The sequence below is a fragment of the Prionailurus viverrinus genome, chromosome B1, assembly GCF_022837055.1.
Source record: "Prionailurus viverrinus isolate Anna chromosome B1, UM_Priviv_1.0, whole genome shotgun sequence".
NCBI classification, from domain to species: Eukaryota; Metazoa; Chordata; class Mammalia; order Carnivora; family Felidae; genus Prionailurus; species Prionailurus viverrinus.
Genome location: NC_062564.1, coordinates 160,758,683 through 160,775,791, shown reverse-complemented (window position 1 = coordinate 160,775,791; position 17,109 = coordinate 160,758,683). Strand labels below are relative to the sequence as shown.

General features: G+C 40.6%; 1 protein-coding gene across 2 annotated transcripts in view; it reads left to right on the top strand.

The window, feature by feature from the left end:
• The first annotated feature begins 3,563 nt into the window (after nt 1-3,563).
• Nucleotides 3,564-17,109, top strand: part of THEGL (theg spermatid protein like) — a 56,917-nt gene continuing 43,371 nt past the window's right edge. For both annotated transcript variants that reach the window (XM_047856202.1, XM_047856201.1), the window contains exons 1-2: nt 3,564-4,212; nt 15,734-15,764. In XM_047856202.1, coding sequence (XP_047712158.1) covers nt 3,642-4,212; nt 15,734-15,764 — 602 coding nt within the window. In that variant the 5' untranslated portion in view covers nt 3,564-3,641. The remainder of the gene's footprint in view (nt 4,213-15,733; nt 15,765-17,109) is intronic.

The window sequence follows — 17,109 nt, the reverse complement described above, 5'->3', positions numbered from 1 at the left end:
GAGTATGATTAAAACAGGGACTTGGGATGCTCTCAGGCTAATGAGGGAGGTACACGTCACATGGGTTTCTAATGAATTGGCATTCAGCCAAGATGGGTTTGTGTGTTGTCAAAGATGCTGCCTGGCTGTCAGTCTTCCCAACAGGCCTCACAGGTGGCATGGATTACCTTGGAGTAATGTCTGTTGCCAGCCTTCCAGGCCCAAAACTGTTAAGTGTAGTTAGCACAATAAGAGTAGAATCTGTCTTTTCATTTATTCATTTAGTCAACAATTATTGAGCACCAGCTATGTGCCAGAACTCTTGCAGTTAAAAATGATGGAAATTCAACTTAAATTTGTATGTCAAAAAAGGGCACTATTATCTGGGCATGGGCAGATTCAAGGGCTCAAAGATAACAAGGCTGTCTCTCCATCTCTTGGTCCTGCTAACCTCTGCAGTAAAACCTTGGATTGTGAGTAACTTGTTCTGTGAGTGTTCGACAAGACAAGCAAAAGCATTTCTAAAAAATGTTAACTTGATAAATGAGCAATGCTTTGCAATACGAGTAATACGTGACGCTGAATGTCACATGATCACAACTGAACTAATGGTTCTTCAAATTTGCTGTGATATACAAGTGCTTTGGATTTCAAGCATGCTTTCGGAACAAATTATGCTCTCAAACCAAGGTTTTATTGTATTTGGCTTCACTCAGATTCCCTCTGCACGGAACTGCCTTCAACAGCCTTCAACATTCATGTAGCTTATGATCCCAGAGTAAAATTAATCCTCTATTTTATTCCTTCTTTCTTTTGAGAGAAAGCCAGCTTGAGTGGGGGAGGGATAGAAAGGGGGAGAGAGAGAATCCCAAGCAGGCTCCAAGTTGTCAGCATGGAGCCCAATCTGGGGCTCAAACTCAAACCTTGAGCTCATGATCGGAGCCAAAGTCAGACACTTAGCCAACTGACCCACCCAGGGGCCCCATGAATTCTCTCTTTCCAAGCAACCATTCAGCAAATCTCATGGAGGGACAGGATTGGCTCTGCTGGGCTCACATATTGATCTCTGAACCAATCTCTGTGGCCAAATTGCCCAGACCTGGTGGGGGAGCAGGACTAGCCCCCTCAAACCATATGGAATGAGTTCCCCACAGAAAGGACAAGTTCTACTTTTAGAAGAGGAGGGGGTTGCTAGGCAGGAAGACAAAAGTAATGATAGGTATTCATACCCATTCACTGTGCTTAGCACAGGGCATACACCAGCCACCAGGATAGAGAATGTCCCTGTCATTAAGGAGCTTATATTCTAGCTGGGGAGCCACACACACAAATTTAAAAAGCAGTTGAAATAATTATAAATTGTGTTGAAGCAAGGATCTGAGATAGAAAATAATGGCAGAAAATAAAATTACTGTGGGCTGGAAAGACCTGAGTGGGTGATATTTAAGCCAAGACCTAAAGAATGGAAAAGAGCCAGCATGTGAAGTGAGGGAGAAGTGGGCTCCAGGCAGTAGGGACAGGTGTAGAAACATGCTGAAATGGGAGAGTTTGACATGTTAGAGAAGAATAGGGAGGCTGGAATGTAGACAGCAACGGTGGAGGAGCCCACAGACTGGAGAGAGAGGCAAGGACAAAAATTCTGGGGCATCTTATGATGCAAAGCTTCAGATTTATTCTAAACAGTGAGGTGCATGTATCCCTTCGAATTAGTATTTTTGTATCCCTTGGGTAAATAGTAGTGCAATTGCTGGATTGGAGAGTAGTTCTATTTTTAACTTTTTGAGGAAACTCCATATGGTTTTCCAGAGTGGCTGCACCATTTTGCAGTCCCACCAAGAGTGTAAGAAGGTTCCCCTTTCTCCAGATCCTCACTTGAGGTTTATTCTAAATAGTTTGGAGTGTCGTAATTGTCATTACACCAGTTTGAGGGCTGATGGTGGCCTGGACTGGCATTCGTGAGATGTACTGGCAAAGGAGATGAAAAGAAAAGGATGAATTAAAAACACATTTGAAGAATGAACTGGAATTGCTGATGCCCTGTGGGTAGAGAGGGAGATGAGGGAAAGAGAGAATCCAGATCAATTCCTAAATTTCTCCCTAGAAAGACAGAAGTCATTTTCATGAGATTGGTTTATAAAATTAGAATGCCAATATATAATTGCGATGTGGACCAGAATCCATCCTTTGTGATGCTAATCCCTACCAGTGAGCAAAATCCCTGGAAAGCTGGTCCTGTCAGAAAGTTGCCTGGTGAGGCATGATCTATTGATACAGAGTGGTGTCATGTCAGAGATCCATCTTGAGAGGGCCTGAAGAACTAGCTGTATGTAATATTTGCAGTCTTTGGAGTTGGACCCTCTCCCCTCTACAATTTTTGAATAGGCATAACCACTAAGATAGGATATTTGAAGGCATTCTATTTAGTGGTAGACTAGTACTGTTTTGGGGTGCCTCTTTAAGGCGAATTTACATAACTCTTGCCTGATCATGTGTTGAGTTAAAACTCTCTGATAGCTTTATTTCTCCTTTCCCCAATTTTTTGAGATATACTTCTTGAATTTCCATACAGTACTGCATATGTCTATATCATGTCTAAGGGAGAGAGATTTCCTGATTGAGATATGCCACTCTCTTCTTGTTCCATTCTAGATGACATCCACAATCCAAAATGTTTCTCTTTTAACTTTTTGTGCTGTGAGGCAAAGTATATCCAAGGAATACCAAGTAGTGTACAAAAAGTATACTTGGGATTGAGAGATGTCCAAAGATCACTTACCTCTAAAAATCTCTTAGCTTAAAAATGGTAAAAAAGAGAAATGGGGTTGCCAAAAACAGGGTTATAAAAATTTTGGTATATTGTGTTTAAAAGATACCACATTTAACAAGTTAATGTTAACACGCACACGCATACCACACTTAAACTTGTGCTGTTCACAAGCTAATACAGGATTTATAAAAAACGATTTATAGTACACTTCAGTACAGTGTGCCCTATAACGAGACACAAGATGTAGATGAATGTAATCTCTTTTAATCCCGTGTTTGTGACTTGTGTGTAGAACTTCACGTGAAGGCAAATTTAAAAATCTAAATTTGAGATTTCTCCTGAATATTAAGTTTGGACCAAATGACATATTGGTCTCACCCATCTCCCACACCCACATTATGATTGTTGTGCATTTACTAGACACTGATGGAAATCAATTTTAGAGATCGAGGGCCTTAGACTATTACTCCTCCCAGAGTAATTAGGGAACAAAGGCCTAAGGAGAACCGGCGCCAGAGAACCTCTGAACCGAAAAGGGACCCGGCTCTGCTGCCTGAGCGTTGCTGTAACTGCACTGAAAGCTGATATGTTCGGTCTCAAGGCCTCGGCAAGTAACACAGAGCTACCGAGGGCGCTCGGGAGTCCTCGCCGGTAACACCGGGAACTGCGGCTCAGGACCTCGCGGGTTTCTCTCCGCCGGCTAGCGCGCGCAGGTGGGCGCCTGGAGCAGGCGCGTCCCCTTGGCAACCGGAGAACTTGCCGGGAGGGCCCCAGGGCGGGGCTGGCCGGGCGCTGGCCGGGCTGGGGCGGGGCTTGGGCACCGCCTACCCCAGGCCCCTCGGGTCGCGCAGAAGACAAACAGCGCGCCTGTGTCCGGTCGAGAGGGTGGGCGCCAATGGAGAACCAAGAACATTCAGGCTCATCTGCGTTTTCGGATGGGCATGACACGACAGAAATAGCCGTTCCCCGCGAAGTCCATCCGAAGCCCTTTGTAGTCAGGCTCCTCGACGTGCACAAGCTTGAGGAGCCGGAGGAACCCGAAGAACCCGAAGAACCCGAGGAACCCGAGGAGCCGGAGAAACCCGAGGAGCAGGAGGAACCGGGGGAGGCCAACGAGCAGATCACGCGAGACCGGGGCATTGAGTTTTATGGGTCCGAGGAGACATCTGAACCCCACAAACCCTATGAGCCCCACAAGCGCTATGAGCCCCACAAGCGCTATGAACCCCACGAACCCGACGAGCCGCACGAACTCTATGAACCCCAAGAGCCCCACGAAGCCTACGAGCCCCATGCACTGCGCAATCACAGTAAACGCCTGGGATCCCGTAAGCCCCGGGGGCTCTCTGCTTCCCGCGAGACCCACAAGCCCCACGAAGCTGAGTTGCTTCCCAGCGCCGCCGTAGTGACCGCCCCTTCTCTGGTGACCAGATTCCCGCCAAGGATTCCGCTATCTTGCCTGAGCGGTAGGTGCTGGGGCCCTTCCAGAGACACTGAGCAACCCCGCCCTATGTAGAACTCGGGGTTCTAATGTGGATGTTTGCATGCAAGAGGTCACCTGTTTTAAAGGAAGGTAATTTTTGTGTCGTTTACCTGCTGCTTTGCAGTCATCTGATGAGTAATTGAGACTCTGGTAAAGAGAAACTGAATCTCTTCACTCTCTCCCTCTCTTTGCCTGATGACTTCCTAGCCTTGGTTATTCATTGTAACTTCTCTTTGAAGCCCTTAATTCTTCACTACAGTTAGTCACTGCATTTTCTCTGGGTTGCCACTTCAAACATTACTTCTTTATAGCACTTAAGATTTTGTACTACATCGTTATCTTTCTCCCCAATTAAAAGATGGCATCCTTGAAGGGAGGATATTTTTGTCAGTGTTTGGCACATGGTGGTACTCAATAAATGCTAGCTATTACATGGTTAAAGTTGTAGTAACAAAATACTCCAGAGGAATTTAAAATGTACATTTACTAAATGCTTATAGTCCTCACCAAGTTCACAAAGTGACAGAGCTGATGGATCTTGGGTATAAACATGCCTTGCTCTAACCCCATTGGTTCACTTATGATCTCTCCTTGATGACCCCACCCAGAACAATTCTTTGTCCAAACTGGGCTTCCAGTCCCTCAGCTGACCACTTTTACTCTCATGTTCTCCTAGACTCCTCTTTATCAGCTTCCATTCTATGGTCTATCAGGGGCTCACATATTTCCCCACTCCATTTACTCTTTGGCTATCTACCATACTTCTCCTGGGAAAACCCCAACCCAGGTTAAACTTAACCATCCACCCTCTGCATGCACCTGAACAGCTGACTCTTGCTGTACAAAATCACACAATCATATAATTGCTTTTATTTCAACATGACCACAAATCTTAGTCAATCATTTGATACTTCTAACAATCCCACTTTATTCACTAGTAAGTTAGTTCTCCTAGTCTCTGAGAAGGTGACTGTCCTCTTTACCTTCCTCCAAATGTTATACTTTTGGCCTCCAAACAGGTGAAGACTGCCTTACACTTTATTGAGCAAATAGAAGCAATCAGTCATGAGCTCTCTTATTTCTTTTTTTTTTTTTACCACTAATCTATTGCCTTGCCCAAATTTATACTTATAGATTCTTTTTCCATATTTCAGAGAAGAAATGTGCCTTTTTCTATGAAAAGCAAAGTCTTCCATTTGTGGTTTGGATTCCACTCTTGTCTCCTGAAGAACTTTGTTCTTGCCACAATCACCCCTGTCTCCTACAGAATTAATTTCTCCATTTCTAATGAATCAGCCCCACGAATGCTCACATATACTCTATAAACATACACTCTAGAACCTTTCATCTTAAAAAAAAAACCCTTGACCCCATGTCCTCTTCGGACCCCCCCTTTTCCCCCCATTGCCATCATTTTTCTGTTCTTCACTGCAAAATTTGTCCAAAAAGTTGTCTATACTCACTGACTCCATTTCTCCACCCATTATTCTCTCCTCAACCCACCTAGTTAGGCTTCTTTTCCCTCCACTCCACTGAAACTGCTCTAATTTACTGGCTTTCTCTCCACTGCCAACCTTATCATGCATGAAATTTCAGTATTCACATGGATTATTCACTTGGCTTCTCAATTCTTTGACCTTGCTTTTTTTTTTTTTAACACTTATTTATTTTTGAGACAGAGAGAGACAGAGCATGAACGGGGGAGGGTCAGAGAGAAGGAGACACAGAATCCGAAACAGGCTCCAGGCCATGAGCGGTCAGCACAGAGCCTGACGCGGGGCTCGAACTCGCGAACTGTGAGATCATGACCTGAGCTGAAGTTGGATGCCCAACTGACTGAGCCACCCAGGTGCCCCTGACCTCCTCACTTTGAATGATGGTGTCCTTCATCCCATCTTAGGCACCCACTCCTCTAGTCTTTGTAATGTCAATTGCTGTGCCATTTCCAAAATTCCCTTATCAAGCACTCTAATCTCTAACCATATCATATCTTTCCAGCTCAGTCTTCCTCCTTGTACCCCCCATCAATTCTTCAACTTCAAAAGGTCCTCTAACCTATTGATGCTATAAACCATTCACTACCTTTTGTATATATATCACTACCTTTTGTCCTCTGTCTCCCTTTACTTAACTTGATAGTCCATGGTCCACCAGTAGAATCACTCCTTTGCAAATATCCTTACCTCCCTTGCTTCTCCTTCTGTCGTTCTTGCCCAGTTCAGTCCAGTTCTTGCCTGCACTTGAAAACCAATGACAAGAGAAAAACAACTATCCTCACTGATTTTAAATTAATGACCTTGAAATTCAATGGGCTCTCAGCGCAAACGTACTACATTTCCCCTGTCAATCTATTTTCCAACATGGAATCTACCAAACTCCCAGCATCTGTACATATATATACTCTACCTTTCCTCCTGTTAAAAATGGATAAACTGTCCTTATTCCTATTAAAGGCCATTCTCTCAACCTGTATGTTGGATCGCATCTTATCTAACTTTAAGCTCTTTGCTCCTAAAATTAGCCCCTCTTCTCTCCTGTATCATTTTATTCTCTCTACTGGGTCATGCAGCACATGAACATGCATCAATAACTCCTGTCTAAAAAAAAGAAAAAACAAACTCCCTTAACCCCATGTTGAGGAAAAATTCCTCAAAAACAGTAGTTGTCTATAAGTCATTATCTCCATATACTGTCTTCTCATTCTCTTGAGAACCCACTTAAATGTTCATCTCCTCTATTTGGCTGAAGTTGCTTTTGTTGAGGTCATAATGACCTCTGCCTTGCCAGAATCAATGGTTAATTCTTTATCTTCATCTTACTAATTTGACACATTCACTCCCTCTTTCTTGGAAGTCTTTATTTGTCTTCATTGTCATCCTACCTCATCAATTGTTCCTGACTCAGTTTTCTTTCCTAGATCCTCCTTCTCTTTCCAGCCTCTAGGTTCCCTGGGTTATGTCATCAGTTCCATGGCTTTAATTGTATGCTGGTAACTTCTCAAATTTCTCCCTTGAGCTCCCAAGTTTTATAACCATTGTCTATTTAATATCTGTACCTGAATATCTAGTAGGCATGTAAAATTGAACGTGTCCATGACTGAGCTCTTACTTGCACACTCAAGCTTGTTCTTTCCTTATTGTTCCCCTTTTCAGCAAATGGTACCATCACTCATTCATCCAGGTGCTAGGATAAAAAACCTTGGAGTCATTCTTGACACCTGTTTTTCTCTTACACTCAGCCTCCAAACCATTTGCAAATCCCAATTTTAAGATATATCATAACTGACCATTTATTAACATCTAAAGCTTCATCACCTTTGTAAGCCACTGTCATCTCTTGCTTGGTCTACCACAGTAGCTTTCAGTTTACTCTTGCTTCCACTCTGGTCCTATCCTGCCTGCCCCCCGCCCCTGCCTCCCCCCGCCCAGTTTATTGTTCATATAGTAATCACAGATCTTTAGAACATAAATTATATGCAGCTCTTGTGCTTTCACCTCTCCAGAGGGGGGTTCTCATCTCACTTAGTTTGTGATCTAAAGTCCTTAGCAGGCCTGCAAGGTCCCACATGATCTGGACCCTGCCTGCTTCCTCAACCAAATGTCCCACCACTCTCACACCATCTCTAGTCTCAAGCCACGTGGGCCTCCTTGCTCCCGTCTCATGATCATTTCATTTGGCTTTTTCCTCTGAACTTGCATTGGAGGCACTGGATTTGAAGGTGAAGGAAGAAGGGTTGGAGAAATAGTAATTTTTTTTTGGCTCAGTCAAACTGGATGCTATTTTATAAAATAAGGATGCCACCCTTGCTATATAATCCTGCCTGTGGCTTCCTGTTGCTCTTAGCATAAACCAAACCTTTGCAAGGGATTCTAGAGTTCCATGGGTCCCCTAACCTCACCTTCTTCTGTTCTTCCTCCTGCTTACTCTGCCCCAGTCATACCGGCTTCTTTTCTGTTCTCTAAAAGGCCAATCCCATACCTGCTCTGGCCTCAGAATCTATATTTGTGGTTTTGTCTCCCAAGATACTGTGTTTCAGGATTTTGTCTCATGATTAATTCCTATTCAGATCCCAGTCCACATTTTTATTTTATTTTGTTTTGGTTGGGTTTTTTCTTTTTCTTAAAAATTTTTTTCAGCCGAGTTTATATTTAAATTCCAATTTGTTATGGGGCACCTAGCTGGCTCAGTCAGTGGAGCATGCAACTCTTGATCTCCAGGTTGTGAGTTCAAACCCCACACTGGATGTAGAGATTACTTAAAAGGTTTTCCTTAAAAATCTTTAAAAAAATTCCAGTTAGTTAACAAAGTGAAATATTAGTTTCAGGTGTAGAATTTAGTGATTCAACACTTACATCACCTGGTGCTCATCACAAGGGCACTCCTTAATTCCCATTACCTATTTAACCCATCCTCCCACCCACCTCCCCTCTGGTCACCATCAGTTTGTTCTCTATAGTTAAGAGTCTGGTTCTTGGTTTTTCCTCATGTTTGTTTGTTATGTTTCTTAAATTCTACATATGAGTGAAATCATATGGTATTTGTCTTTCTCTGCCAGTCCACATTTAAAAGGTGAGAAAGCCTAGCTCTTAGAGGGCTTTCCCTGTCCATGATGCCTAAAGTAGCCCCCTCTGAACTAGTGTGATGATGAGATTCTCAAAAGTTCTCAGACTCTGCTTTAGAAAATAAATACTGTTTTAAAACTCCCAATCTTCTCAATTGTTTTCTAGATTTTCCTTGGTAAAAATTCTAAGTCTTTACATCAATTCTCTGAGTAAAGCTAAATAAGCATCCAGCATATTTGCATAATATTTACATAAAATAGTGTAAATATTAGGCAATATTTAGCCAACATGTCACCATGCTTCTGTTCACTCAAGATTTCTTCCTCCAACAAACATTTGGGGTACATGAGTGACTCAATTCGGTTAAGCATCTGATTCTTGGTTTTGGCTCAGGTAATGATCTCACCGTTTGTGAGTTTGAGCCCTGCATTGGGCCCTGTGCTGACAGTGCAGACCCTTCTTGGGATATTCTCTCTCTCTTTCTCTCTCTCTCTCTGCCCCTCCCTGCTCTCTTTTTCTCAAATAAATAAACTTTAAAAACAAACAAACATTTGCTGAGCATCTACTAAAGCACTCTTTGTGTCCTGTGGGGGTGTAAAGATGACTGAGACATGGCAGTTTGGTTGTGTGCATATTTTAAAAATTTATAGTATAGGGCTGATCATCTTACTAATATATCATCACCTAATCATGGGTGTCACTGTTAAAATTTATTGAGCACTTAATATATTCAGGGTGTAGACACTGAGTTGTAGATGAGTAAGACAAGGATCCTGTCCCTGAAGGACTGTCAGTGTGATTGGGAAGGCTGAACATGTTGATAACAATAACACATCCGTATAGCATACAAAGTAAAGTGATTGGAATATCCTACGGGATACTTCATTTTTCTGAGTTTAATGGCAATACAACTTCTATTTTTAATGGAGAAGAAAGGCTCAGAAAAAAATAGGAACAAAGTATTCATTTAAGCTACTTACCTAAAATAGGCTGAAATAGAGATTAAATACTTAATCTCAAGCATACAGAACTCAGAGTACTTAACTTGGATTTATAAGGGATTAGAGAAGTAATAAAAGCAAGAATCTCAGGCAAGTGAGGGGGTATGGAGGGAAATCATATTGAGTAAATTTTTTTTTAAATTTAAAGCTATTTTGAAATTTGTAAGATATTTACATGAGTAAAAAACCAAAACAATAGAAGACTATGAGGAAATGTCTACCTCCCACTCTGTTCCCTCTCTCCCTTTTTAAAAATGTTTATTTAGTTTTTTAATCATTTTTTTAAATGTTTATTTATTATTGAAAGACAGAGAGAGAGCATGAGCATGGGAAGGAGAGACAGAGAGGAGGAGACACAGAATCCCAAGCAGGCTCCAGGCTCTGAGCTGTCAGCACAGAACCCAATGCGGGGCTCGAACTCACAAACCACGAGATCATGACCTGAGTTGAAGTTGGACATTTAACTGACTGAGCCACCCAGGCGCCCCTCTCCCCTTTTATAAGTAACCACTTTTATTCATTTCTATGCATCTTTATATAAATTCAAGAAAATACCGTACAAGCTTATGTGTGTGTTCCCCCTTTCTTATCAAAGGGTAGCGTAAGCCATACTGTTCTTCACTCTTTACTTGACAGTGTATCTTCCCATATAACTAAATATAGAGTTTTTTCATTAAAAAAAAGAAAAAGAAAAGCAGATGCCCCATGTTTTGTTACATAGTTGTGCCACTACTAGTTTAACACCTTGTTTGTTTCCAGGATGTTGCTATTATAAGCAATGCTATAATAGATAAACCTGTATGTGATATCATTTAGTACATGTCATGCAGTTATATCTGTAGAATAAATTTCCAGAAGTGAGATCACTGAAGGGTAAACACATCTGGAACTTTGATTTAACAAAATCACCCTCCATGGGAGTTGATGCCCACAAGCAATGGAATTGTCTCTTTCTCTATAGCTTCACCATTGTAGTGTGTGGTTAAACTACTGGCTTTTTGAAAATCTAATTGATGAAAAACTAGTATGTCAATTAAGTTTTAATTTGCATTTACCTTACCATCTGAATGACATTAAGCATCTTTTTATATATATATATATATTTTCATGTCATTTGCCTATTCTATTTTCCTTTTGAGTTGCTAGGTATTTTTCTTACTTGCAGGATTAGCCCTTTGGGATATGTATGACCTATTTTTTCTGTTTATTAATGGTCTCTTTGTCTTTGCTTATTTTTATTTTGTTTTATTTTGCCATAAAAATATTTTTATAATAACATTTATCAGTCATTTCTTCTTTAGCTTCTGTATGGAATCATAATTAGAAAGTCCTTCTTCCCCTTGCAGGTTATGAAGGAATTACCCATGTGTCTTCTTTTATAATCTTAAAAAAAAACATTTAAATCTTTGATCCATTTGGAATTTATTGTGGTGTTTGGTATGAGTTATAAAGTGTTTTTAAAGTTTTTTTTTAAAATTAATTAATTAATCTATATTTATTTATTTATTTTTATTTAGAGAGAGCATGGGCCAGGGAGGGGGCAGAGGGAGAGAGAAGAATCTTAAGCAGGCTCCATGCTCAGCACAAAGTCCAATGTGGGGCTTGATCTCACGACCATAAGCTCATGACCCCAAGATCATGACCTGAGTTGAAATCAAGAGTCTGACACTTAACTGACAAAGCCATCCAGGTGCCCCTTGTGTGGGTTATAAATACAGCTTTCTTAGCAGCTACCAGTTGCCAGTGCTGTCTTCACATAGATGAAGTTGGGTAAAAATGAACATGAAAAATAGATTTGAAATTTGAGAAAATGTGTCACAAAAGTGCTAATTTTGATCTCTGGTTTGCACAGAAGTCCCTGGTTTCTGTTGTCGTCATTGTCATAGTTTAACCAAATGGAAGGACTTGCCCTTTTTCCTGCCTCTATCTTCTCACCTTCAAGCAAAACCCTTTCCCATGCTCTCCTATCTCTTGCCCAATGACCCAGAGCTAAGGCAGTGGGGAGCACAGTGCTAGGGAACTGTGCTTAGGAGAGGATCAAGAAGAATGAACAGTAGTAATGGATCACATAGCTTATTATGTCATATCAAAGAACATCCCACTGTTTACATAGTCACACCCAAAATAGAAATGGACTGCTTCAAGACCAATCTTCAAAACAATAGTGTACACAAAACAAGCACAAATTTTACTTCAAAAAGACTTGAAAAATAAAGTAGGTCTTTTACTGAAGTATCTTGAAGGGATACATAAGAGCAAAACCTGCTAAAATGCTCTTGAAGCATTTCTCTTCCCAGGTCCCAATCATCATGACAGCTAATCTCCAAAAATACCTTTCCTATTTCTCTCAAACTCCACCTTGACTCTCTCTTACCTTCTCTTCCTGTGCCCCCTAGGTCTATTCTGAGATGTGCTTCTTGCCTTTACTTTGTAGGTCAGTTGTACACCATTTGGTGCAACCCAGGACTAGAGGCTGAGCATCTCAAACATGGGCTCCTTAGGAGTCAGGGTAGAGGACAAAGTGGAGAACAGCTATACTTTAATATTTCATCCTTGTCATGTTACAGAATACTTTACTTGTGCTTGCAATGGGACTCACAGTGAACAACAATGCCTCGTCACTGCCGTCAGGGAACAGATTTAGTCATGCTCTCTCCCAGCAGATGGCAGCCTTCTCTTTTAAATGGCTTGGACCATCCCATTTGTAGCTGGAGGTGGCAATGTGTGTGATGTGGTTTGTGTGTTACAGAATAAAATACAGACATTTAAGGCGTATAACAGCCATAATGTTCTGATTATCTCTTAGAGGGAGATGATATTCATCATTTTGCTCCAAACTCTGGCAGGGCTCATTGGATCTGGCCCAACCACAAATTGTGCTGTCCTCTTCCTTGCTCGCTTCTCTCCAGCCACCCTGACCAACTATCCTACTGTGCCTTTTGCTTGATTCCACCTCAACCTTTACGTTTGCCATTTTTTCTGTCTGAAATGCTTTCCCTCTCTCTCCTGATGAGAGTCAGGATTTGGTTCTGGGCTGTCTGATTCCAGAGCCAGTAGCCTTACTCATTAAACAATATGTGGTAGAGCCCAAACTTGTCTGCTTTGAAAAATACCAGTGCTTGTGTTCCACCTCCAAAGATTGTGGATTTAATTGGTCTAGGGTGTAGTCTGGGCCCTACAATTTTTTTTTTAACATTTATTTATTTTTGAGAGACTGAGCAGGAGAGGGGTAGAGAGAGAGGGAGACATAAAATCCAGAGCAGCCTCTAGGCTCCGAGCTATCAGCACAGAGCCCAATGCAGGGCTCAAACCTATGAACCATGAGATCATGACCTGATCCAAAGTCCGATGCTTAACCAACTGAGCCACTCAGGTGCCCCTGGGCCCTACAATTTTTAAACATCCCAGGGTGATTCTAGTTTGGAAACCATGGTAATACTGCCTTGCTTGGGACATTAGCTAACAATAGCCACCTGAGAGCTATTCTATTCCACCAATTGGTAAGATAACATCAAAAGTATTTCCAAAATAAGAGTGCAATCTCTACCTGTGGGAGAAACTACCATGATAGGGCAATAGGAAAAGTGTTTTCATTCATATTATTAATATTTTTAGAATTTTTTAAAAGAATTATTCAGTGTTATACTGACTTTCTGACCTGTGTATATAAAGCTGAAAACCAAGCTTGGTGATACGTGAAAAGTCCATGGGACAAGCATGACTGGGCACAAGGGGTGTATTTGTAGGGCTACTCTTCCCTTTTCCTTAGGTCTGAATCAGTTTAGCCTTAAAAAGCAGAGTAATAGGGGGCTTCTGGGTGGCTTAGTAGGTTAAGCATCAGACTCCTGATTTCAGCTCAGGTCATGATCTCCATGGTTTGTGGGATCAAGCCCCACGTGCATCTCTGCACTGAGTGTGGAGCCTGCTTGGATTCTCTCCCCCTATCTCTCTGCCCCTCCCTCCCCCCTCAAGATAAGTAAACATTAAAAAAAGTAGAGTAATAGAAAAAAATCCCAATTCAAAAATTCCGTTTACTTTTTTTTTCTTTTTTTAAGTTTGTAGCCTATCTCCTACTCTGCTGTAAACTCCTTGAGAGGTGAACATGTCCTGCTCATTTTTGTTCTCTGAGCACTGCTACACATAGTGGGAGCCCAATCAATACTTGGTTGCTGTGTTTCCTGTAGTGCCTACCTTGGTACGCTAAAGTAGTAACTAATAATTCTGACTACCATTCATCTACTATTTGCAGAGTACTTTACATATATGTCAGTACTCTTTATACAGACATACCTATTACCCTCCTATCTGAGAAGGGATACTGAGTGTCAGAGAAGGTAAGTAACTCATCCAAGGTTGTATAGCTGAGTCACAGAACTGGGGTTTGAGTCATGTTTGATGCCAGAGAACCCTCACTTTTCGTTACCCAAAACACTTCAGAGGGTAGGAAATGATATTTCAGAATTCTCAGATATGATTAAAAACTCCAAGAAGAAACTGGAACAATCCGTCCTTCTGTGGCCTATTATAATAGGCCTTTACATAGCTTGGCCTGTATGATCGCCTACATTCTCCCACATTTAGAAAAAAACTAAACATGATTTTTAATTTGCTTTACCATTTCTTCTGTTTTGAACATTTCAGGTGGACCCAATTTTCCACTGATGATGCAATGAACACATTTGTGCATCCATTTTTGCCTGCACTTGGAATGATTTCTTTAGGGTACATTTCTACAAGTAGAATTAGATTAAGGACATAAACATTGCTGACGTATACTGCCAAATTATTTTTCATAAAGTGTACTAGTTTAGATTTCTACCAGCAGTACACAAAAATACTCATCTCATTTTTCTCTTCTTTTTTTTATAAATATATTTATTTTGAGAGAGAGAGAAAAAAAAAACATAAGCAGGGGAGGGGCGGAGAGAGAAGGGGAGAGAGAGGATTCCAAGCAGGCTCCACACTGTCAGCACGGAGCGCAGAACCTGACCTGGGGCTCAAACTCAAAAACTGCAATATCATAACCTGACCTGAAATTGAGAGTCAGACACTTAATTGACCTAGCCATCCAGGCACCCTTTGTCTTACTCTTCTAATTTCATTATCCTTTGCAAAATTCTTTTGCTAATTTTATAGTTAAAAAAAAATCTCATCCTTTACTTACATTGTTTTGATTACAAGTAAACATGAACTTTTTCTTTTTTTTATGTCTTACCAAATACATCTTTATATGTCTTTATGCCTTCATATATGTTTTTATGTCTTCTTATATTAATTCAGTTTCTATCCTTTGTCCATTCAACTTTTGACACATACCTTGGTGTTTTCGTATTCATCTACACTTTTATAATCTTCAGGAATTAAGACTTTAATAACCCTTTGTCATCTTGTTGCCAAATATTTTCCTTTCCTCTTTAAGTTTTAATTTTTGGCACCCAGAAGTTTTAAGTTTTAAATATTTTAATCTATTTATCTTTTCCCTCTATATCTTTTGTTGCCTTTAACTGAGATTAAAATCCAGTGATTAAGTAGATATTCTCTTACTTTTGCTCTAATTCATCTTTTAAAAAAAAGTGTTTATTTTTGAGAGCAGGGGAAAGGGCAGAGAGAGGGAGAGAGAGAATCCCAAGCAGGCTTTGCACTGACAGTGCACAAGGCTCAATCCCACAAACCTGAGATCATGACCTGAGCCAAAATCAAGAGTCAGACGCTTAAATGACTGAGCCACCTAGGCGTCCTCTAATTCAACTTTTTAAAAAAGTATTTAACTCTTCGATTTACCTGTGGTTTATTTTGGTACATGCTGTGACATATTTAATTTGGCCATTCCCCTAGATAGTTATTTTTCACAGTCTCTTTTTGTATTGATTTGTGATGCTGTCTTTATCATGTCTTTGATTCTTATTGAATATAATGTTTGCTTTTACTTTTCTTCTTATAGATACTGGTCCCTTTGGCATTGCAAGGAAATGGTAAGATTGTAGGTGTACTACTATTCTCCCAGACTCTAACTAGCTGATGGTGCAGACTCAATCTGGGGCATCTGAAGGGAAAGCCTATCTTGGGGGTTCCTGTGCTTTTTCTTGGTCATAAGGCCCTTTTCTAATTCCCACAGAAAAAGGAAACAAGAGGGTTAAAGTGATTAAGAAGTGAGATGGGGGAAGAAGATGGAGATGTAGAACTCTCCTTAGATTCACTCAGCGTTTTACTTGTTTGCTAAATACTAGGTGTATGTTACATGTTAGACCTGAACCTTTAAGGGACTTGGGATGCTGCATTGACAATCTTGTGACAGATTTTGTGAAGCTCCAGGTCAATGTATCCCAATATCCCCTCACCTCTATTTCAAGTACAGTAGCTAATGAAATTTATCAATAGAAAAAAGAAAGTGTACATAGAGTGCACAAAGTAGATACCTCCTGAACAATCGATGCTTACCCTGTTTGGCTAAGATGGAGCTAGAAGAAGTAACAGAGTAGAGTCATTAAAGAGAAATATCAAGGATTCATGTCAGTGGCTCATATAGATGAGAAGTCAGTAATAATAATAATTTTATTTGTATCCATTCTTTTAATAAGTGGGTTAAATCATTCATATTTATTGTTATTGTTTAACATTTACATTTATTGTTATTATTTAGACTTTTGGATTTTTAAAGTTTTTTTTTAAATTTATTTTGAGAGAGACAGAGACAGCACAAGTGGAGGAGGGGCAGAGAGAGAGGGAGAGAGAGAGAGAATCCCAACCAGGCTTTGTGCTGACAGCACAGAGCCCAATATGGGGCTCAAACCCATGAAACAGTGAGATCATGACCTGAGCTGAAACCAAGAGTTGGACGTTTAACTGACTGAGCCATCCAGGTGTCCCAACTCTTGGATTTCTTATTTGCTATGTTTTCTAGGGGTTTATTTCTTTCAACTTGTCCAGGCAGTAAATACCACCACCTTATCTTTATGTAATGCTTTGCATTTAAAAAAACTTCTCTTTTCTCACAAGACTCATGAGAAGTTGATAGGACAAATATAATCAAGTAGATTTAACTGAGAGAAAATGAAATTCAGAAGAGCTGGTAGAAAAACTAACATTTACTGAGTATTACCAAGTGCCCACTTAACATACCACATTACTTCAAATAAATGTATGCTGGGTAAGCAAACTCTCCTGGGGCTAAACACACACAGTGAAATAGTTTATACCCGGTAAGTTTTTATACTTAAAACACATATTTTTGTTCGTGGTGTTATACCACTTCTTGCTTTTGTTTGGCTGGTTAATTTGGCTTGATCCTATAAGGAAATTGTGCTGTCTTTATTACTT